At 39.3% G+C, this 23325-nt stretch overlaps 2 protein-coding genes across 5 annotated transcripts in view; one reads left to right on the forward strand and one right to left on the reverse strand.

The window, feature by feature from the left end:
- Positions 1 to 4384, forward strand: part of rasgrp3 (RAS guanyl releasing protein 3 (calcium and DAG-regulated)) — a 39828-nt gene extending 35444 nt beyond the window's left edge. For all 4 annotated transcript variants that reach the window (XM_026190486.1, XM_026190485.1, XM_026190487.1 and 1 more), the window contains 4 exons: positions 431 to 467; positions 1273 to 1422; positions 1879 to 2267; positions 3658 to 4384. In XM_026190486.1, coding sequence (XP_026046271.1) covers positions 431 to 467; positions 1273 to 1422; positions 1879 to 2267; positions 3658 to 3666 — 585 coding nt within the window. In that variant the 3' untranslated portion in view covers positions 3667 to 4384. The remainder of the gene's footprint in view (positions 1 to 430; positions 468 to 1272; positions 1423 to 1878; positions 2268 to 3657) is intronic.
- A 4995-nt stretch (positions 4385 to 9379) lies between these two features.
- LOC113035138 (B-cadherin-like) lies at positions 9380 to 23325 on the reverse strand. Its single transcript, XM_026190482.1, has 19 exons — positions 23275 to 23325; positions 20825 to 21112; positions 19709 to 19823; positions 17887 to 17975; positions 17509 to 17706; positions 16989 to 17129; positions 15981 to 16136; positions 15728 to 15869; positions 15288 to 15460; positions 14540 to 14668; positions 13995 to 14180; positions 13489 to 13739; positions 12334 to 12476; positions 11779 to 11870; positions 11502 to 11634; positions 10991 to 11218; positions 10756 to 10886; positions 10348 to 10491; positions 9380 to 9809 (listed from the first exon to the last, which is right to left on the reverse strand). Exons 2-19 carry the CDS (start codon positions 20873 to 20875, stop codon positions 9594 to 9596), a joined length of 2718 nt encoding a protein of 905 aa, XP_026046267.1. The 5' UTR covers positions 20876 to 21112; positions 23275 to 23325; the 3' UTR covers positions 9380 to 9593.

Genomic DNA, 23325 nt, shown 5'->3' on the forward strand with positions numbered 1-23325 from the left:
TTAAATCTGTACAATTTCAGCACCTTATCTGCCTGTGGTCACTTTAGGTCTTTGGACTGTGGAATGTTTTTCCTATACTGCTAAAGAAAACACACACAAGCACTGGGAAAAAATACAAACTTCACGCAGAACGCTTCAATCTAAGAACCTTGTTGTTGTGAGGTGACAGAGATCTCACCCCTGTCCCACCCATTCTAATTTTTTATTTTTTATTTCACAGGGTCTGTCTTTGCTTGCTAGTTCTCAGTTGCCTAAACATACCTGGGTACATACTGTTATGATACTACCCCGAGTCCAAAGCACAGACACAAAAGACGTGCACAGAGTTGCTGGAAATAGTGCAAACAGTTGTAATTGTGTCCTGTTTGTTTTCAAAATTTGCTGTGCTTTGTTGTGACCTGATGCTGTTTTCTGTCTATTTCTTTTACAGCTCTGGGGGATCATCAAACAGGGGTACAAATGCAAAGGTATAATTTCACTGGCTTCTTCTGTGAAGGTCTTCCAAGAAAACAAAAATGAATAGAGAGAAATAACAATTAGCCCCCTCTGAAATCATCATTGCTAAAAAATCCAACCTAACCTAAAGGGTTAGGTGCAAGATAAGTAAAAAAAAGCATGGTTTAAGGTCATCGTTAATAATGACTTACATAACCAACCTTATTTTTTTTAATGGTGAGGGCAGCCACTCTAGTTCTTTGTAACTTTAACCAGAATTTTAGAGGCGTCTTATAAATCAAATCAAGATTGTAAAGACAATGTGGCACAATCAAAAACTCAGAGTAGTGAAGCTTGATTTAGACATTTACAGCGAGTCTAGAGTCCGTTTGCGTCATAAGTTAATTTGCCCCTGAAGTATAATTCACACATAAGGTGAAGTGTTTCATCAACTATCATTCCTGTAGCCACAAATGTCAAACTTTATGCACTGAAATGGCTACAGGTGGGACACAAAAAGCAGTTATTACACACTATGCTGGTCTAAAATGCAAAATTGTATTTGGGTGGTGAGTCCTGTACAGTCCTGATTTATCCACGATCCTCTGAGGTGGACGTCCATTTGCAGAGAGAAAGAAATTTGACATTCACGTGATGTAGAGGCTAAATCAAGAGAAGGGTATGAGTTAGGCTGATGTGAGAATTTGTTGTTGCTGCCTATGAAGCTGCTGTTCCAACAACAAAGCAAGTTGATCTTCACATTAGAACTGCCAAACTGCCATGATACTATGGATACTTGAACACATTTGACTATATGCTTCTATTTTTGCTTTGCAGACTGTGGTGTTAACTGTCATAAACAATGCCGTGAGCTGCTGGTTCTGGCCTGTAGGAAGCTGATTCGCTCCGGCTCTCTGGGCAGCGTTTCTCCAGTCAGAGGAACTCACAGCTCACTGCCCAGCAGCCCCACGTTGCCTGCCTGTCAAGGTCATTTTTAGCTACTGCAAACACTGCATACACTCAAAAAAGTGAAAATGGGAGGTTATTACCTTTGCAAAAGTGTAACTTATAATTAGAACAAAATAATTTAATGTTTCTATGGTGCGTGCTTAGATCATATATGATCTGAACGAAATTCAACGACTTAACACTTGTTACATTTATTCTTGTTAAGATGACATGATACTATGTAGCAAGAGTTGTTAGTTGCCTGGAATTGTGATTTCAGAAGTCACGTAAGGTTTTAAACCACAGGAAAATCACTGGGGTTTTAGGAGGCAGAAAGCATACCCGAGCACTACTATAGTAAAAAAACTAATGCCTTTACCTTGTACATTTGATGCTTCAGCAGCTGCAACCAAGCCCAAATACCTGAGGTGTATCATGACACTATAAATAATTTGTTCACAGTCCTCTGTTTTGTGTTTCCTTTTTTTTTTCCAGATGAGGACGAGGTGTTTGAGTTCCCCGCTGTCACACCAGCAGTTCCAGCTCTCGACACTCAGTCCATCACCCTGATGACGGGCTCAGCCCAGAGAATCTCTGTGCGCCTGCAGAGAGCCACCATAAGCCAGGCTACCCAGACTGAACCACTGTGGCCTGAACATGCCTGGGAGGCGGCAGACAGTGGTGCTCACACCTTCCCCAAAATGAAATACAGGACTCACAGGAAAATGTCTAAAAACAAGGGTTTTGCCTGCTGGGAAAACCAGAGTGGCAGGCAGTACCAGGCAGGTTCTGCACCGCACTGCACTGGAAGCAGTGTAGACTCCCAGGAGAAGCCAGACGTCTCTGTAGAGCATGTACAGAACAGGGTTACACACAGAACAAAGGTAATGGAATAGATTATTTGTGGATTTTTATTCAAAAATCAAATTTTAGGCCGGAAGTGTTTCATTTGTAAAAGTCAAACCCCCAACAATTTGATGACCAGCAGAAGAAAACCTTTTTTTTTTTTTATTATTATTTTTTGGATTTGTTGCGTCTTTATATAAATCAATTTGAATTCAAATGAATTTAATTTTTTTTAACAGGAAGAGACCTTGGTCAGCAGTCCGGTTGGGTTGCGAGTAAAAAGGAAAAAACAGTGCATAGAGAGACAAGACCAAAGTTAATGACATTCAGTAGTGACATGTAAACACATCAGCAGTGGAAAGAAGAGAGGGGCTCAGTGCATCCTGGGAAGTCAACCAGTGTAAACCAGTAATAACTAAGGCATGGTTCAGGGTCACCCAATTCAACTAAGCTGTCTGTCTCCTGAACCCAGACTGATGGCTCTGCTTCACATTCTACTTTTGATTCTTTTTGGATTAGATAACTTATTACTGTGTGACTTAGGACCAGTGTTGGTCAAGTTATTTGAAACAATTAGTTAACCATTACTGATTACTTCTCCAAAAAGTAATCCCATTACTTTACTGATTACTTATTATCAAATATAAGTAGTTACTTAGTTACTTTTCAAAAACATGATACACAACCTGAATACGTAATAAAGCAATAGACCTTTGAGCCATATTCTACTTTTTCTGCATAATCCATCATATAAAATTGAATCAAATGGAAAGCCTCTTTCTAAAATTTTTTATTTGTTTTAATCTTTCAATTTTATGCACATTGCATTAAGCAAAAATTTTAATTATATGCAACAATCTTTGACTTGAAGAAATGTGTTTAACATTTAAACCTATGTTCTGCATATTCAATGATATAAAATATAATAATGTTTTGTGTTTACACTCGTTCTTTCAAATAGATGCAAGTAAAACACAGCAGGAAATAAATAAAATCATTCAGCAGCACTGAGTCCTGTCGCTCTTAAATCTATGTTCACCTGTTTAGCAGGAGTGAGGCGGGTGGAGGTTTGCTTGAAAACTAAAAGTAATGTAAGTACATCCATGCTTTAAATGCTGCATGGATGTACTCTCTCCCACATTCCATATCATTGTTGATCTGCACACCCTTACGTCATTGTCATGAGACACTTTCACAAACAAAATAACGACAATTTAGTAACGCAGTAAGGCAGCTTACGGGAAAGTAACAGTAATCTAATTATAGTGTGCGATAGTAATCCCTTACGTTATTCGTCACTTGAAAAAAGTAATCGGATTATAGTAACGCATTACTGCCCATCTCTGGTCTTTAGTTAAAATAAATAAAAAGTAAATAAATTGATGCCACCAACCCAAACACACGTCTCTCCTCTTTCTTCCACTCCAGAACAGCTGACTCGGTTACAGTGGTGAGAAGCACTCGTGGAGATCCAGAAAGCCCCTAGTCGCTAAGACCAGGAGCTTCAGGGGGATATTCTTGGCTTTCTGAGGTCCCCCTTCAAAAACATGGAGTCATCATGTCCTCTCAAGACTTCAGCACAATACAGACAGAGCGACATAGAGCTGAAGTCAGGGAGAAGAGCTCTATAACATACAGTCTTTTAGCTCCAGGCAGAAAGGCACAAGATGAAGGATTTTCCTTATGGATTGTTGGCCAGTTGCTTTACATCGTCGAGCTTTCAAATGGAGCTCAGGAAGAATGTGAACAGAAATGATCTGGTGTTGGATTTTAATAAAGAGATGCAGCATCAAGATCCTGATGTCACATGATCATAGCAAAGGGAATTTTTTGGATGTTTGTATGTGTAGATGGAAATAAAAGGAAACAGAACCTGAATGTAAAGGGAAACCAACAGAACATTTAGCACAAAGACTCATGAAACAGCATTTCTATAGTGACAGCTGCAGAGCGGCCCACCTTAATTTGATCTTGCAGGGTTTTTTTCAGCAAAACAAATGCTGCAGACAACCTCAATCATTCTGTTGTGATCTCTCTCTCTCCCATCATTGATCTTTTATCAAAGATGATAAAAGCATTTTTTACAAATGCTGTACACCATCAAGTGTGGAAGGTTTCATAAATATGCGTTGTGCTTTGTGTTTTCCTATTTTTCTGTGTCAAAACAAATAAAAAGTACATATTTATGCAATGTCATGCCATTTTGTCTTTGCCATCTGAAGGGATGTTTTTCATTGTAATTTGATGTTTCCACTGACTTTAAAGTTAAATCATGTGTCTGATTTTGAGCCTGGCAGTGCAAGGTGCAGTCAGTCACACCCACTAACTAAGTTAGCTATTGCTACATCAACTTTAGTCATGCTGTTGTTTGTGAGGTCCTGTTGGGAAGCCTGAAGCTGAACATTTTTATCATCACCATCCTGGTCTTTATAGGACATGACAAGCGAGGGGTGGATCTGACGTAGAAATCAAGAAACAATGTATGCTGTGGTGCTTAAACAAAAATATATATTAAATATACTAAAGAGAAAGTGATCACTGTGCAACTCCTAGCAGAGTTCTGTCACATAAAAGCTTTATTGCTCCTGTAAATGAGTGCCATCTTGTGGCCACATTTGGTAATGTTTCTGGAAACTAGCTTTACTATGAGCCAGTGACGATTATTTCTAATGGTAAATGGCCTGTATTTATATAGCGCTTTACTAGTCCCTAAGGACCCCAAAGCGCTTTACATATCCAGTCACCCACCCATTCACACACCCATTGACACACTGGTGATGGCAGCTACATTGTAGCCACAGCCGCCCTGGGGCGCACTGACAGAGGCTTTAAGGTTGTATAGTGCAGATGCAGGCACTGTGGGGTTACCCTTATCAGTGCAGAGGCTGCAGCACTTGTAAACAATCATCCAGTTATTACTATTATTATGATAAACTGTTAGATCTGTTACCAGAGGTGTGGACTCGAGTCACATGACTTGGACTCGAGTCAGACTCGAGTCATTAATTTTATGACTTTAGACTTGACTTGAAAAAATGTTCTAAGACTTGTGACTTGACTTGGACTTTTACACCAATGACTTGGGACTTGAATTGGACTTGAACCTGTTTACTTGAAAAGACTTGATATTTTACCCCAAATATAAAATTTAACATGCATATTATATAGAGATTGAAAATGTGACGTCATTCACGGGTAGAACCGCAAAGGATTCTGGGAACTCGTGGCAAGAGGTACTAGCGCACACAGACTTTCAATTGAAATCAGTTATACAGCGATAAAAAGAAACACAAAAATGTGAAGAAGCTGTTGTATTATTAACTGCAATAGCCGGTCGCATGACAGCCACGGGAAGCCGACGGGTAAAGAGATCGGTTGTTATCGGATTACGTCGTTGAAGAGAAATTGTTCGAGCCATGTTTCCAAAGTAACAAAGACGCGACGGATGGCCTGGATTGCAGCCATTCAAAGACCAAATATAACGTCCCAGAACACTCCAGCTCACAGGTTAGTCTGCTCCAAGCATTTACACAAAGGTCAGTGTTTTTTAGTAGTTAATGCGTCATTTTCATAACATAATTGGTGATATAGGTTACAAGCAAGTCTGGCGCTGAACAGAAATTGTCGCGCTATGCTCCTTTATTTATTGTGCATAAATAGTGAATTGTCCTGACACAATATTGCGTTTCGCTTCTGTTATTATGGTACATTGACAAAAACATATACTTTTATTCACAGGATAAAACAGGTTTTTGTATCACTAATTGCCCAGTGCGATTACAGCATACAGTATTATTGTCACTGCTACATTTCTGTGATGGGTACCAGAAATTATTTCCACTACTAATTAATTACCGTTGAGCTCAAAGGTCCTATTAATAAACGGTTAATGAATGTGTATTTATGACGACAGTTTGTGAGACTGGTAAACTTATGATACGTACGATGGTCTTTCGTTCTACACGGTGCATTTCAAGGTCCTGCACCCATCCGTCGGTAAACTGTACCTGGGCTTGTTGCAGTGACCTGAAGTTACTAAACTTCATGAGTGTATGCACTCACTCCAAGAACCGTATGATTATAAATATGCATATAAATATGCTACGATGAGATAGCTGACTTCATCTAACTAGCAAATGTTGTCCAGGCTACGTTGGTGATGCAGTTTTTTTTAATGTGTATGATATTTTTGTCATGCGATTTTAAAGCTGGTCCTACAACCGCATCCAAGAATAACATGCAGCTTATCTCAGAACTGTCGGTGAAAATTATTCTTGGAGCTAGGTTTAATTGAGCTGCATTTTAAAGAGGTGCAATTTCACAATTTGTGTATATTTTCTACGTTCACTATTTTGTCATGTGTTGAGAAAAACACAGATTTAAAAATTACATGGTCTAATATTTACATTTAGCATATAACTGCAACATTATTTTTTCGTTGTTTTTTTTTTTAAAGACTCGAAAGGACTTGAAATTCAAAGTTTCAGACTTGTGACTTGACTCGGACTTTTACACCAGTGACTTGAGACTCGACTCTGACTTGCCTGACATTACTTGAGACTTGACTTGAGACTTGAGGACAAAGACTTGAGACTTACTTGAGACTTGCAAAACAATGACTTGGTCCCACCTCTGTCTGTTACTACTCCTTCAATGAGAGGTCTGGACCTTGACCAGGCGTTACCACTACAGTTCTTTGATTCTTTTCTTTGTCAACCATTCTACTGTAGGTATGATGGTGTGCTTGAGAAGTAAACAGTGCAGTCAATATATTTGGTACAACTGCGGTAACAAACAGTTTTATTAATAATATAAATGTTTTTTAAAATGCAAGTAATAAAAACATCCATTAGTTCTAGTAAAAATAAAGAGTGGACAGGCAGAGGTTGCAACATAGTGTAGGTCACTATTGAAGCTGCTATAAGCGATTACACAACAGGATGTCCTGGTGGCAAGACAGGACCAGTTCACCTTTTTTTAAATAATTTTTTTCCCGTTTACTCACTATTATTGTTGTTGTTGTTGTTGAATGAATAATTCATTTTCTGTCTTCATTTTCTTTTTTTACAGCCCCATTTTTAGCCCTACAAAGTAACATTCTGATATCCAGAAATATACCAATCAGGAAACCCCTGGAGTAGTGAAACATCTGATTCACTAGGCCGACTTCATGACAGGATCTCCAACCACTGAGAGCAATGTAAACAAGGATGCTTTGCATGATGTTCATGGTCTGTTCGCCTTGTAATTGGAAGGTTGCTGGTTCGAGCCCCGGCTCGGACAGTCTTGGTCGTTGTGTCCTTGGGCAAGACACTTCACCTACCGCCTTCTGGTGTTGGCCAGAGGGGCCGATGGCGCGACATGGCAGCCACGCTTCTGTCAGTCTGCCCCAGGGCAGCTGTGACTACAACTGTAGCTGCCTCCACCAGTGTGTGAATGTGAGAGTGAATGGGTGGATGACTGGGTGTGTAAAGCACTTTGGGGTCCCTAGGCGGGACTAGTAAAAGCGCTATACAAATACAGGCCATTTACCATCGATGAAGGTCTGGAGTCCAGCTCAGAGCTGGCAGACCTCAGTCTAAGGACAATAAAGATGGTGTCAAACTTTGGAAATCACCAACCACCTTACTCAGACTAATATTGTTGATTTGAACACTGCCACCTCAAGCTTCCCTTTCAACTTCTCGGGGTTGTTATTTATCTTTTCAGATCCTTCCAGCAAATGTCTTCTTCTATTATTAATACTGGCACCTAATTACATCATCTAATTAAATTCTGTAATTACACACAGATCTATTTATGTGTATCAGTATTTCTGTATGAGTGCATGGGTACGTGTATATATAGATAACACTATGCATGAATATACATATATTAGTATAGGTATGTGAGCAAAATTGCATGCACGTTTGCATCTGTGTAGATGAACATATCAGGCTCATCACAGTTGAGATTTCAATTCTATTTTTCTCCCATCCAGGACAAGCTGTTTATAGCTTTTCCTGTTACCCTTGTATGTCCTCGTCTTGTGCTACTGTTGTAAAAACTAAACAAAAACAAAGTAAGCTAAATATACTATGGGAGCAGTAATTAGGCCTTGGTTACAATATAAAGTGTAACCAAAATCAATTACGTAGTATTATTATAACCATAAAAATATCACATTTTCTGTGGTTGGCAATTATCAGAAGCCCAATTCCACACACCGTGGATTCCTGAGAAAGTGCTTGGACATTAGTCCAGCTCCAACTTCTCTTCAAAGAACGTGTAGAATCCTTTAACACACTCACTTTACTGCAGCAAGTGTGAAAGCATTTAGGTTGGACAAAACCCAGAGTATAGCTACCAAAGGTACATTTACTACACTTCACACATCTGTCCTGAATGTGCCTCCATTTTTGAACAAGAGGAAGTGACCTACTGTGCATGTACAATTTTATTTACATTGCAAACACCTCATGTGTCCAAAGACAGCAAAGTCATGTCCAAAATCATATGAAGCTGAACAGACATCAGATCGGAAAGAAATGAAAGGAACTTGTGTGGGTCAGTCTTTCTCTGCAATCACCTGCAGTGAAGTGACAATGAAATTAAAGAATTTGGAGCTTTTTGTCACTGCTGTTTATTGCACTGTATGTTTTAATGCAGTTAGCACTAAACTGAAATTAGACCACACAAATCCACTGTTGGCTTAATAAAATCTTTATAAAGAACAAAGCTAATTTCACAAAGTATCTCAGAGATTTCGTTTTTGACAAATCATTGTAATAAAAGACATGAACAGATCCACAGGAAACAATTTAAAAGTATCCATAACTCATTGAGCACACTGTCAAAGGCTGACGAGGTGCATGCAAGCTACCTGGATTTCATCCTAATCATTTCAAATTTTACTTTTTAAACAAATGGAGACCATAAGTACAAATGCTATAGAGTAAAGCAACATTTCCCAGTATGACTGACGAGTCTCAGAGTGTCTCAGGTGTCGCCCAGTAACCTACACAGAAGGTTCACTGTGGCTGCAGCACTTATTCAACAGAATAAGTAACAAGGTATTAGTCTTCAGGCGTAAGGTCAAACAGATGTTTATTAAAAAATAAAAATAAAAACTACAAAAAACCCAAAATGGGGAGAAAAAAAAAAAAAAAAAAAAAAAAAAAAAGCACACAGAGCCTAATGCATTCATAACACAGCAAAAACTCATCCTTTGGCTTCTGATCAGTGGGCGATAACTGCTAACGGGATCGCAGTGAGAAGGCAAACCACAGTGCACATATACATCTATAAAAACAAAATGTGTTGTTGAAAGCCCCTTTCTGGCTTGCTTTTACAAATTAAACATGCAGCCATGTGATATGGTACGATTACAGCATATCGTCATCATCTCCTCCTCCGTACATGTCGGCCAGTTTCTTGAAGCGAGGGCCCCATTCATTGAGGCAGTCATAGTTCTGGTCTCCACTGCTTGAAGAGTTCAAAGAGGAGAGACTTCCTGCATCAGAACCACCTCCCTCATAGTCAAACACCAGCAGGGAGTCATAAGGGGGTGCTGTTGGGTCGTTGTCTGCAGCCTTCAGATTCTGTTGGAGGAAATTTTACACAACTTACTTCAATTACCTCACATGGAGCACAATAACGTAACAGAATAATAAACGTGACCATTATCAAAGCACAGACATGATGTACTCTTAGCCAAAACATCCATCTTCTGCCACTTGTCTGGGAGCAAGTCAATTAAACAACTCCCTCTTTTTCTTCTCTTAAAATAAATAAATTAAGATTCCCGTCACCATGACTGCTCCAGTCATGGCTCCCAAAGTAATGCCATCCAGCTTATGTCTAAGATTTTAGAGCAGGTCACCTACCAATCGGAAGGTTGGTACACTGCAGACCAAATATCCTTGAGCAAGATACTAACATGTGTGATAACATTAGACAAAAAGCAATGAAAATGTATGCACTCCCTTCAAATGACATAAGTGCTTCCATGAGGCAGTAAGAGCTGCTTAGGTTCCCATTTTCTGTAATACTGTGGTCAATGTTATCAAATGATGCACTGAATTCACACCTCAGTACCACATTTCATTAAGTTTTAAGGAGCTTTAGAATCTCACTCACATCTTCAATGAAGTTGCCAATCTCCTCGGGGTTGGCAGGCCGTGGCCGGTACTGAGGAGCAGGCATGAAGTTTGGCACCACTTCATTCCTTAACACATCGGGCCGGTTGTCCAGGCCACGGTGGAGAACACTCAGGTCATAATCCTGAAAGAAGGCGATTTAATGATGCATTATTACATGGAATATTTTTGCTGTACTTCTGCAATCCACTCTCTTCATCCACTTAGCCCATTGTCTACTCAAACTTTTCTATCAGTAAAAAGCCTGGGTCAAATCACTGAAATGGAACAAATTTGATCAGCCTTTTTAAACATTTCATCTCAAAAAGAAAATCTCAGGTTTTCTGTTCCTGAGACTTGTGTGTGTGCAGCTTTGATTAATGTGTAATCAGAATGAGTGTCCATTTACCTGATCATCCTCGCCACCTCCTTCTTCATCGTAGTAATAGACGTTGTCTCTGACACCATCATCCAGCAGGAGTGGCTCCTTTTTCTCCCTTTTCCTCTGTTTTGTAAACAGCAGCACTAGCAGCAACAGCGCTGAACACAGAGCACAACGTTTAGCACACAGTAACCAACCAAATCCTACTTAGCTGGGAAAGGAAAGAGATGCACCGTCCTGAGACTACAGATGTGTGACTCACCGAGCAGCAGGATGGCTCCAAGTATTCCAAGGATAAGGGGCAGGTTGCTGGCAGCTGCACCATAGCGTCCTGGACCTGAGCATGCAGTGAAGTCTGTGCCCCTGCAGTCACACACTTTAGCTGTGATGATGTTGTCCTGCCCCAAGCCATGTTTGTCTGCCACTGTCAGTATAACACTGTACTCTCCACTGGGCAGCTCAGCGGCTAAATTCAAGATGATGCCCGTTTCTGAAATAAGACAGCAGATATTTTACTTAATAATTCTGTGTTGATGGATTTGCTTTGTCTCACTTTCACCTAGCTTTACCACCTCTTCAAAGCCACGTTGCACCAATTACTCTAATCTCAATGTTCAGTGGTGAACACTGAATCATGTCCGACCTAAACAATCCTGACATTTGCAAATCACATGTTAGCAGGAAAAATACATATTTTGGTTTCTGAACCAAAATATTTAAAAGTCTGGCCATCTTATCAGTTTGTACTTGTCACATGTTAGCAGTGTACATACTGGTGTCGTTCATCCTAGCGGTCCAGTTGGTCTTTGACATGCCCTGTAAAGACACCGAGTAGGGAGGTCCAAATTCTGGTCCGTCTTTATCTGTTACTGACAGCAGCTGAGGAGCTGGATCCTTGTTGCACACCTGAGGAAACAAAGTCACAGTGAAGCTTTCCTTCATGCTGATGACCATCCTGTAGTTGGAAATCTTACAAACACACCCATCCTGCACCACAATTAGACAAGTTCAACACAAAACGATTCTTGAGCTATTGGAAATAAGACACACCTTGATTTCACGCTCTTCAATAAATGGAGCATTGTCATTGACATCTTCCAGCTGAATGATCAGAGTACCAGTTCCTGTAGCCGGGACAGCATCTGGTAACAGAACAAACATCAGGAGAACATTTATTACAACGATATTTCACTTTATTGAAGAAACCCAAGTTCATAGTAATGCACACAGACTTTCCTCTAGACCTCTGATCCTCATAACTGGCACTTAGCCATTAGTTTTAGTTTTAGCCCTCAAATCTTTGTTTTAAAAGCTAAGATCAAATTAATTACTGAATTACTAATTATTACATTTTTCAAATTAAGGGTTGCAATGTTATTAGTTGGGAATGTCCCAGGAAAGGCCGTTTGTGCTGGAATTTGAAAAAAAGATTCCATCATTCAGTGATCAGTCTGTGCAACATAGGATTTCTTGTCCTGCAACTTTATCGGGACATTATACAGGCTAGTCCAACTTATCCAATTTAACAAGTGTTCCTCCATAACTTTTCAGAAATGGGAATTTTATTAAAAGTTATAAATTGTAATAGTCTTAACTGCCACCTACCATTATCATAGGCACCAATGGTTGCAGTGTATCTGTTGTTTGTGACAAAGATACCCTCTCTGTCCATGGACGCTCTCACTTTAATAAGACCTGTGTCCTTGTCCACATTCAGCCAGCCTGCTGGGTCAGTCAATATTTTGTACCTGTACAAGACAGTCACAGAAAAGATGGTAATACTGTGCAGGCAGGATGATTAGAATTAGCATGTTCCACAATGTGATACAGTGGAACCCCGACTTACGAAATTAATTCGTTCCCGAGGGTCTTTTGAAAGTCGAAAGTCGAAGCACCCATCGCGCGTTTTGACTGAGGCGATGCTGAACAATAGGCTATAGGCTAATTGCTAACCAGAACAACAATACGTCGTTCAAGTGGAACAGCGAAGCGCAAGTATGGAAGCCAAGGGGTTGTCACATGAATCGGAAGGCATTGTGTGTGGGCTCAGCCAATCAGAGCCAATGGATTTTGTTACTCAGGCATTTTGCCATAACACGGGCAAAAATATTGCCGTTCAGTGCCTTCGTAACTTGAATTTTTCGTGAAACGGGGTATTGGTAAGTCGGGGGTTCCACTGTATTTGATTTTGAACATCCTCCGCTTTCTCCTCAGGCTAAATACACGGTGCAAGAATTAAACACATTAACTGTTACAGGGTTCTCACATCATTTAAAAATACTGGTGGCCACTAGGTACCATCCATCAGCCTCCTAGTAGATGCAGCTATGGTAGGAATTTGAATGTCCTAAGTTGCCTCATTCTTGGGTTATCGGATTCACAAACTTTGGTGTCCACAGCGCCTGTCCAGCAGGGTGGTGACAATACCCAATGAGCTTTTTACAACTAAGGAGTTAAAAAAAGCTTTAAGACCTTAATGATACAAATTAATTAATTAACTGTATTTGGGTCTTTTATAAGCCTAATATTCTATTATGGTATACAGCTATTCAGTGTTTTATCGCTATAGACAGTATTCTGTAATTATATCTGCCACACATGAGGACAGTGAATCAATTTTGACCATCAAACAGAACAAGGAATCTAAAACATTTATCTAAGACATTTATCTATAAGGAAATTTAATATTTGCAGCACTTATGAGGTCAGTGATACATTCTCTTTAGCAGTAGAAAGTCTCTCCCCCACCCCCCGACTTACGAGACTGTCTGCTTGCGTGCAGTGTCTGGGTCTGAAGCAGTGTACTGCACCACAGCTTCATCCACAGCAAGGTCCTCTGGTTTTACCACAAGAATCTCCTTTGGATCAAATATTGGAGCTTCATTCACATCTCTCACATTCACCACCACTGTGGCGGTAGAAGTGACCACAGAAACACCAGGAGCAAAAGGAATCTCATTCTCCACTGAAACCAACAGAGTGTGCTTGCTGGCCCTCTCGAAGTCCAGTTCCTGGTTGGAAGGAAGAGAGGAGAAAGAAAAACACACACACACAAAATAATTACTTTGATTCCATCACATCTTAAATGAATAGTGTTTAATGTCATTACACTTTATGGGTGTTTATTAAAACTGAAGAATGTACACATATATCACTCACTCACACACACACACACTTGTGAGGATACATGAAATCACAAAAATGCTGCCATCAAATGACACAATTATCTTCCAATATTATGAATGAATTCCTGATTTTCTTCCTACCTTTGCAGTAGAAAGGATTCCTTCATGTTTGTTAGTTCCTGTTTTTACAGTGAAAAGTCCATCAGGATCACCACTGACGATCTTGAACTTGGCGTTCCAGGCTGGAGTTTGTGGTTCATCCTCATCTGTTACCATCATCCTAACCACCACAACATCCTTTTTGTTTTCATCAACTGTTGCAGTATACTGTGAGAAAATAAAGGATGAGTCAGAAATCACAGCAGTGAAAACAGATCTAAAGCCTCCTAACTAGGAACGGCGAATAATGGCCTCATTTTGTAGTCTGTGTCATTATATTAGGTTCATTACTTAATGCAAGTCTACAACTGTGGAGTCCATAAATTTAATTCGCTATGCATGTGGTAAAATATTGTTTTTAACTGCATTTGTACATTTCCCATGTGCTGTCAAAGACTGGGTTTTTGCTGTGTCAGAATGTGTGAGTGCAACATTAATAATGCAGTTAGATACAGGATGAATGTTCTGCTTTAACAGTGTGAAAAAGCAGCAGTTAAACAGGAAGTTTCCAGTTACTTCATACTTACTGAGCTCTGAGTGAAGACTGGAGCGTTGTCATTGCTGTCCGTCACCGTGAGGATGACTTTGGTTTGTCCAGTTAACCCTTCTCCTGCCATATCTGCTGCTTGCACTGTCAGAGTGTACTGTGGATATTTCTGGTAAGATACAGACATCAGCTCATCAACAGGAAGGAAGAAACACTGACATCGGTTTACAGACTGTAACAAAGCCTTCAGACGGACTAAAGCTCTTCATCTATGAAGGCCGATTCTGCTGAAAAGCTGAAGCTAAACTCATTTAATATTTTGCTTATGACAAACATGATGTTTGACCAAGGCTCTCAACAGGAGAGCCTTGGTCAAACTGTTAGAATAAAGTATTTCTTGACCATTTGGCACGAGGCTGTTTGTTGAAACTGACTTCACAGAGCAACAAAGAGGTTTATGATGCTGCACCAGAAACAGCTCTGATCTCCTGTAGTCTGGACAAACTATTTATACTTGGCGAATAGTTTGTCAGACTAGTCTGTGTCTTCCATGCAGAGGTATGACACAAACCAGAAATGTAGACAGAAACTAACTATACTTTAGAGGCTGTGTCTAGTTTTACTGTCAAAAAAAAAAAAACCCCACCATGTTTTTTTGCAGCACCCTCTTTGTGACTGATTTCTAGCAGTGACAGGCAGACTACTGATCCTGATTCATTACAAAATGTTTTTTCAGCCCTTAGGTGTAAAAGGACACTTGTGTTTGAAATGTGTTTAACAGGTCTTACCTCTCTGTCCAGTCCTCTACCAGTGATTCTGATGCTTCCAGTAATTGGGTTGATTTCAAACATGTTGTCAGTGGGCAGCGGTGGGTCCTGGTTCAGAATACGATAGCGGAGCTCTGAGTTGTCAGTATTTGGCTCATCGTTGTCTTTGGCCTCAACCTTAACCACCTCCGTCCCTGGAGTGGAGGAAATAAAAAAGAAGTTCCTGAAGGTCTTCACACTGCTTCATTTACAAGATTTACTAAATAAAATTGACTTAATGCAAACGTCTGCTAATTTCCTTCTAACCCAAATCCTTCTCTGGTGCTTTAGGTGTCATTCTGATTTTCTTTAAATCTCTGGGTATCTTGAAATTCATTAAATATAGTGGATAAGTATTAGAAACACGAACAAAAGCAAAGAAAACTACCCAAGTCCAGAGGCAATAAGGTTTCTATACATACCGATGGCCGTGGCCTCAGCAACATCGGCGTTGTACTCCACCGTAAAATAAGGTTTGTTGTCGTTCTGGTCGATCACAATGACTATAATCTCCATGGGATCCTCAGCTTGTCCTGCTCCGTCGACCATAGCATGTGCTTCAAACTACACAGGCAGAAGATTTTAAGTTTATACACACACACACACACACACGATCAAAATGCAATCATCAAGTACACACATGGAAAAACATTTGGACAGAGTGAGGATGATTACCGTGTAACTGGGTATTTCCTCTCTGTCGAGTGGTTGTGTTACATACAGATTGCCCGTTTCTCTGTCCATTGTGAAACGATCAACAGGAGGCAGATCAGCTCCAGGACCAGTGATGCTGTAAAAGAGCTTCTTTTTTTTATCGTCACTAGAGCGGATCTGGAAAAACAAACAAAAACAAATGAAAAACACAACAGGACTAATTAAGATCACTCTCACCATCTAAAGTAACTGTTAAATAGTAAAGAGGCTGTGCATTAGACTCAAATTCAAGAGATTTCTGGTTATTTTGATATATAGAGCAGAAGGACTCCTTGTGATCTCAAATCAAAAAGATTGTTAGATTCTCTAAGCATTTTGGGCACACTATAATTACTCATTGTAAATAATCTGAGTTATTAGCGTAGTGTTATCGTCAACCAATTTACTCCAGTTTTAGTTAATTTTGTGTGTCACTGTTGCCAAGTTCAAAACACTCCATACCGCAGGATTAAGACCCTATAGTATTAGAAAGAAATCACAACAATCAGCTGATCTCCATGAGTAAACACTTGTCACCGTGAGAAAGCAAACTCCCTTTTAACTAGAGAAATGTCCAACAGAACCAGGTTCAAGGACAGGGAGCCATCTGCCACAAATTGTTGGGGAGTGAAAGTTAGGAGTAGTGAGAGATGGGACAAATTTTAGCATTTATAAATTTAAAAAATAAAAACAATTATACCTAAGAGACAAATACATCTTTCACTTGGCACTTAAGTATCAACTTTTCTGACTGCCAACAACATATAGATCTTTACTTGTGCCTTTACACTTCACTTGCGTTACTCTAAAGTTAACTGATAGTCATACTAAGAATTACTTATGACATCCAAGAAAAAAAATAAAAATAAAATAAAATAAAAAAAGACATGCGGACTGCAGAGGAAACAACAGCGAGATCCTATGCAGAAATAAACATTTAAAATGCAGTTTATTGTCAAATTAACCACAAGGTCATTCAGTTCACCTTACCTGAGCTACTTTCAGGGGATAGGTTCCTCTCTTATTCTCAGTAACACTGAGCGGAGGAATAACCCAGTCCCTTTTCCTCCTCCTCAGCCCTCCACCAGACTTGGGAAATTGCAGAACGGGCACTTGTGGCTCAGCGGCATTCTGGAAGAACATACAGACAGCTTTTTTAGCAAGAGCTTGGATAGAACACCACTCAGAACTTAATTAAACTATGAGGAGGAGCACAGACGTTCTCAGAATGAGTTTTAAATTATTTTCAGACTATGACGGGTCTGTGTCTGTCCAGAGTTAACATCAGTTTCAACATCTTAGCCATGAAGGCCAATGAGGCATTATCGTGTCCTACCAAGCAGGACATGTTGATACTCAAGTTTGTGAATCTGATAAATTATATGTAGCCTCACGAGTTAAGTTGCCATCTGTTGTATCTACTAAAAGTGTCGGAAACAGGCATTTTGCATGTATCGATTCCAAATGTACTTTTCATTCATGCCCCATTAAACGGTGTCTCTAAACCCACCTCTGTGTTGTTAATAGAGTCCACTTCAGTACTGTGATGCTGAATGTTGAAGTTTGTGTGGGCTCCATGGTGGTGCTTTCCACGGTGATGCTCAGGGTGAACGACACTGACTGGAACTGTTATTTTGTGACCATGAGCGTCCCAGGAGTGGATGAAGAAGTTCCGGTGTCCTTTATGAAGAACAACCTCTCTGTTTACCTGGAAGGTAAATAAATAAATAAATAAATAAATAAATAAATAAATAAATATATAAAAAACAAAACCTTTAACAGAAATACAACATACATTCGTTAGACTAAGTCCTCACAAATCTTACTTCAATATCTTCTTTTCTAAACTAACCCCAACTTTGCTGTCAGGTCTGTCAACTCTACTTACCGTTAATGTACCATCTGCCTTTACAGTAAAGCGACTGTCATCAGTGCTGAAAAGAATTACTGTGCGCTCTGTGCAGTCAGTGAAGCCCACTGGGAAAGGATAGGAAAGAGTTAATCATTATGAATGTGGTACATATAGTGAAAAATCTGGCAAGTTTTTTGTATTCAAAGAAAAGCGACAGACACCACTCCCTCTTCCTTAACAAAAGCAGCATAAGTGACTGCAAGATGACTAAATGGTTTTTAGCTCTGACAGTAGCAACACTCAGTCAGGTTAACATTATTTACTTTTAACAAAGATGTCAAAACCACACAACCACACACACACACACACACGTTTTATTTGAAGTACACATTCTCATACAACCATCAACCTCACTTTGACGGTTTAAATTGGTAAAAATATTAATAAAATTTGGCGTTTACCTCAGGTTGTCATTTCAAAAAGCAGCAAAATTGCCAGTGCAGAACAGATTTTTTCTGGTTTCCAGTAAAGACAACATAACTACACAACACCTCACTTCCCACACCCTTCAGGGGACCATGCTTATGAAAATTACATATTGACAACGTAATGTTAATCCATTCTTCATTCCTTTCATTTACTTTAACACTTAACATAAATTGTTACATTTCTGCGATTGGTAATTCATTTTTAGGATACAAGAAAGAAGAGGGGGGATAAACAGCCTTGACTTGAACTAAAACAATTCATAGAATTGTCTAAACCTACGTATTCTTAGACAACAGCCTATTAATATAAAACTATCAAGACATGCAGTCAAACTAAAGCAGTATTGGAAGAGGAAAAGGTTGTATTAATGCATCTGTAATAACCATAGGCCAAGAAAGCTAAAACAATGTTTATATTTTAGTAGGGTTGGAACCATCAATCATTTCGAACCAACTATTCTACCCATTATTCACTGCTCCTTATAGAAGTATTGTGGAGTAAGTGTTTGGTTCACTACAGCCTTTTCTCATTACTGCCTACTCAGCACGACTCAACTTGATTTTTAGTTTTTTTAGGTTGCAGTACTTTTGGCACCTACTCTAGGGCCCTGTTGGCATCTACTCTTAATGACATTTTACTGAATTGTATTGAAAAAGGACAGAAACGGGCATATGATGCCCAGATATAGATTTCTGCAATATTTTCCTAAATAAACAAGGTAAAGCTGTACATACACAGCGTTTTAATCTGATTATCATAAATTGCTTGTGTCTTAAAAACCCCCATCAAAGTGGGTAATTCAGTATTCAGTAGAGGACATTGATAAAGAAACGAATATTCACGCTAAAGCAAACATGCATAACCACAACCCATTTAAAAAAAAAAAAAAAACTGTTTAAGTCTGTTTATAAGAAGCTTTTAAAAACCTTTCAGTTAACTGAAATCAAAGAAAACAGTTCCTTTTTTAGAGTTTCACTTGAATAGCAAAGCCTGTAAAACAGGTTCGGGGATACTGCTCTGACCAGCAGGTAAAAGTAACAGAATCAGAGTGAGAGCAGGCTGAGACATGTTTGGGTTTCAACTAAGAACAATGTGCCCAGCTAATCTGCTGAAGGCCATCTGGGCTGGAGGAGTCCTTTACAACAGCAGAGTTGTTCCATGTAGGGCTGCAACTCAGGTCTAAACCCTCCGACAGTTTCATACAAACAAATCTGTAATGTGAAATGATACTAGACAATAGAAACAAATACCCAAAAATAATTTCATTTAGATTATGACTAAGAGTAACGCACCATCCAGAAAACATTAACATCCAAATCAAACACGTTTAAAAACACCCATGTACGAGCCTACACTGGGTTGCTCTTACCTTTGCCCAGCCTCATGCCCGGCCTCAGATGTTCCCTGGACACTCTGAAAACCAGCAGCTCTGACTCAAATCCAGGCACACATGTTGGCCTGTTAGCTCTCTCTAGTGCTGACACCTAGGAGAGGAGCAACAGTTTCAGTTAGACGTACAATAAGACTTCAGGCTTATAAGAGTTCGAAACTGAATAACTACATGTTTTTAAAAAAAAATAAATCAAAAACTTGAAATGTTTTCAGCATTGAAAGGTCAGGATTTTAGGTTTTTCCTTAAACTGAACAACGTGCAGCTTTGAGCTGTTGTTCAGAAAATGCCTTGGCAAAGCATTGCGCTGCTTAATATACACAGTTTAAACACTAAATAAAGAACAAAATAACTGTCACTTTAAATACTAATGAAAATGTGTCTAACGCCCCGTGTAATTATATGAATGAATTGAAAGTGTGCCTGTAAGCCAAATGACTTTTCATTTCATTTTAAAATCCCAAAAACGATATTACTTGGATGATAGTCCTTTTTCTCTTTTACATTAATGAATCTTTTTAAAAAGTGCTTCTCGATATGTGTAAGCGAAACAGACTGAAGTGAACAAAGCTGAAACCACAACTCTGAACTGGAAATTAACCTGCAGACAACGTCATGAGCGGAATCAGGGCGAGGCTCGCTCACAACCTCGAACTCTTCGAGGCGGAAGGGTATGAAAAGAAAAAGAAAGACGGCCTAAACCTCCGCGTGTGTTCTGCGGTTTCGACACTGTTTTAAAATACTTTTTTTTTTTTTTAAATATTTGTTGCAGATTGCTCTGCGGAGAAAGCTGCTACACACAATAAGGATTTTAGACCCCCACAAGTTCGTTTGGCCCACTAGTCCCAGCAAGTACCATAGCTGATAAAAGCATTTCTTTATTAAAATCGAAGGCTACTTCACGCATAAAGAGGTGCCGAAATTATTCCGCGAAGAAAAGAAAGAAAGACTGCTTGTGAGATACCCGGTGTTGTCCAGTTCAATCAAATAAGTAACAGGATTAACCGACATTTATTTTTTGTGACTCAAAGTAGAAGGGACAGTGAGAGAATTGAGCACCGATGGCAAAATATTAACCAAAAGAGGAAGTCTCACCTGGAAAACGACGATTAAAGCACCAAAAACCGCGAACAATGCGGTCCCCATTTGTCTAAGTCGTATTTTTAGTATTCCTCTCGAGTACACAGCCAAAAACGAAAAGAATCCTAAATATATTCCTCTTTGAACTCGCTTCTTGGCGTCTTCCTGTTGTCCCCTGAAGGTAGTTTCTGTAACTGAGACTCGACTCTGCAAGGCGCTCTTTCAGGTACTTTCAGCACATGACGTCAGCTTACAGGTGCGCAGGTTCCGTGTTCCTAATATGGTCATCCCAGCCCGTCACACCTGAAGTGACAGGAACAAGTAGTTTCTGTTCATAAATAATAAATAGAGACACAGCGGATAGTAGCAGCGGACAGCGTTATTATCAGCAATGATCTGAGTCTGAGTTCAGTCAGCCACATTCGGGAGCTCTCAGTCTCATTTCCTCTTACTGATAATCTGTCTCTCACTCCCCATGTCTTTCTCACACATGCACACACACTGACATTCAGACTTTATCCACAGTTGCTTACTAAGAATCACTAAAAAACACGTGAAGCTGCTGACAGAAAACCATCTTTCATTTGTAAAGCCAACCAACAGTGTTATAAAGTCATTAGTGTGAAACCAGCCTAAAAAAAACACAAATGACTGTCTGAAAACCAGTGGATGTATTCAGCTGAGTGTTGAAAGGAAATCATTGACAGTGTCCCCGAACAGAAGCCAAATACAGAATTTGATGATACAAATTTAAGCATTCAGCTTTATTTGCTTCAGTTTTCACTGTCATCTGAATACACAACATCCCATTTGCTAATAAGCTGTTGTAAGCGTACCCACTGAAGTAATGCTATGTGCTGATAAACATCAGTAATTGATACTGAAGAAAAATGGACTTTTCTCATCCATGCTGTTCTTACCCTCACAGTCTGAAAGCATGTGACTGAGAGAATGCACTACTACTTTATTTTAAATGGAATTTCATTTATTCAAGTCCAATAGTTTAAGTGAACAATGTTTGTAGTAGTCTCCAGCAATAGTTCTCCAGGTTTCTTGAAGGACATTGTAAAGTTCTTCTTTAGATGTTGGCTGCTTTTTCTTCTGTTCTGTGTCAGGACTATCTTTTTGGGGTCTTTCTGTTGTATTCCTGCTTCAGTAATATTGAGATCCGGGCTCTGGGAGGTCAATCCATCATGGATAGTGTTCCACTGTATGTTTTTCTATCTGGGCCTGCTTTTACTGCATTGGCAGTGTATCATTGGCATGCTGAAAAAACAAAGCTGTTGCCAACCAGATGCTTTTTAGATGGTAGATCAAAATCTGAGGATACGTTTCAGCTTTAATAAGACACTCACTGTTGTATCTCTTCTCCTGACAGTCCTCACATTTTTAAGGATACACTCCACAACATGCAGAGATATGCCAAGATATTCTAATAGCATTTTAACAGAAAAACTAAAATTTTATACCTGTCACACTGTGTCCTTTGTCATTTTTCTTTTTTACAGAATCAACTAAAGAAACGGGAACAATTATGTGTTTTTGTGATTAACAAAGTGCTCAAAGATTTGGTTTTACCTGTGCTATTTGTCAACTAACACCGATTCACCTGTGTTACTTGCCGTTTTATGCTTGACTGAGTAATATATAAAGAAATGAGGAGTAGATCAAGACTGTTTGCACAGGACTGGATATCAGAGATTGTAGCTTTCCTAAAATGCAGCCACAAAAGGATATAATAGTATTACCAGCTAACATCTGGCAGACACAAACAAATGCTTGTTGAGTTAAATGGTAATTAGACTGATTCTTATACAGCGTTTTTCTGCTCTCCTGGAGCCCTCAAAGCGCTTTATACAACATGCCACCTTCGACTATTCACACAAGCACTTTCTTCTATGCTTCTAAGCACTTTCCAGCTAACCTTCACACACATTCATACTTGAGGGGGGTTAAGACTACACTGAAATATTTAAGTCCACTGGGTTTCCTTAACCAAAACAATGCCAAGATGTGTGAAAAGTAAAAAAAAATAAACAAGAGCCCTAACCCTAATTACTTTTCCAAGAAAATAGAAACTTGATGGAAGCTAGCAGCTAACATTAGCTTACTCTTTAGCTTTCAGGAAATCACACCGATAAGAACATAAAACTGATATTAATTAACTTCATATTTAATACACGACTTAGCAGATTTTTACTGAATTGAAAACTGAAATAACATCTATGAAACCATCTAATTAATTTAGGTTTTTGACAGACCTTTACCTAACTAAAGTTTGCCAAAATGATAGTTAACTCTGGGAACAGATATTCTTGCTTGAATGTTAGCAGATCCTATAAATATTTGCTAGTTTAGCAAATTTCAGCATACCCTGATTACAAACAGTTTCACAGCACTGTTCAAATGCTGTCATTGTGATGCTGAGGAGCAAATAAAACACCGTTGGCAAATAGTTTACTCACCATGAATGTAGCCAGGCTCAGCCATAGCTAATGTTAGCTGCTGGATTCCTC

The sequence above is a fragment of the Astatotilapia calliptera genome, chromosome 13, assembly GCF_900246225.1.
Source record: "Astatotilapia calliptera chromosome 13, fAstCal1.2, whole genome shotgun sequence".
In the NCBI taxonomy this organism is placed as follows: domain Eukaryota; kingdom Metazoa; phylum Chordata; class Actinopteri; order Cichliformes; family Cichlidae; genus Astatotilapia; species Astatotilapia calliptera.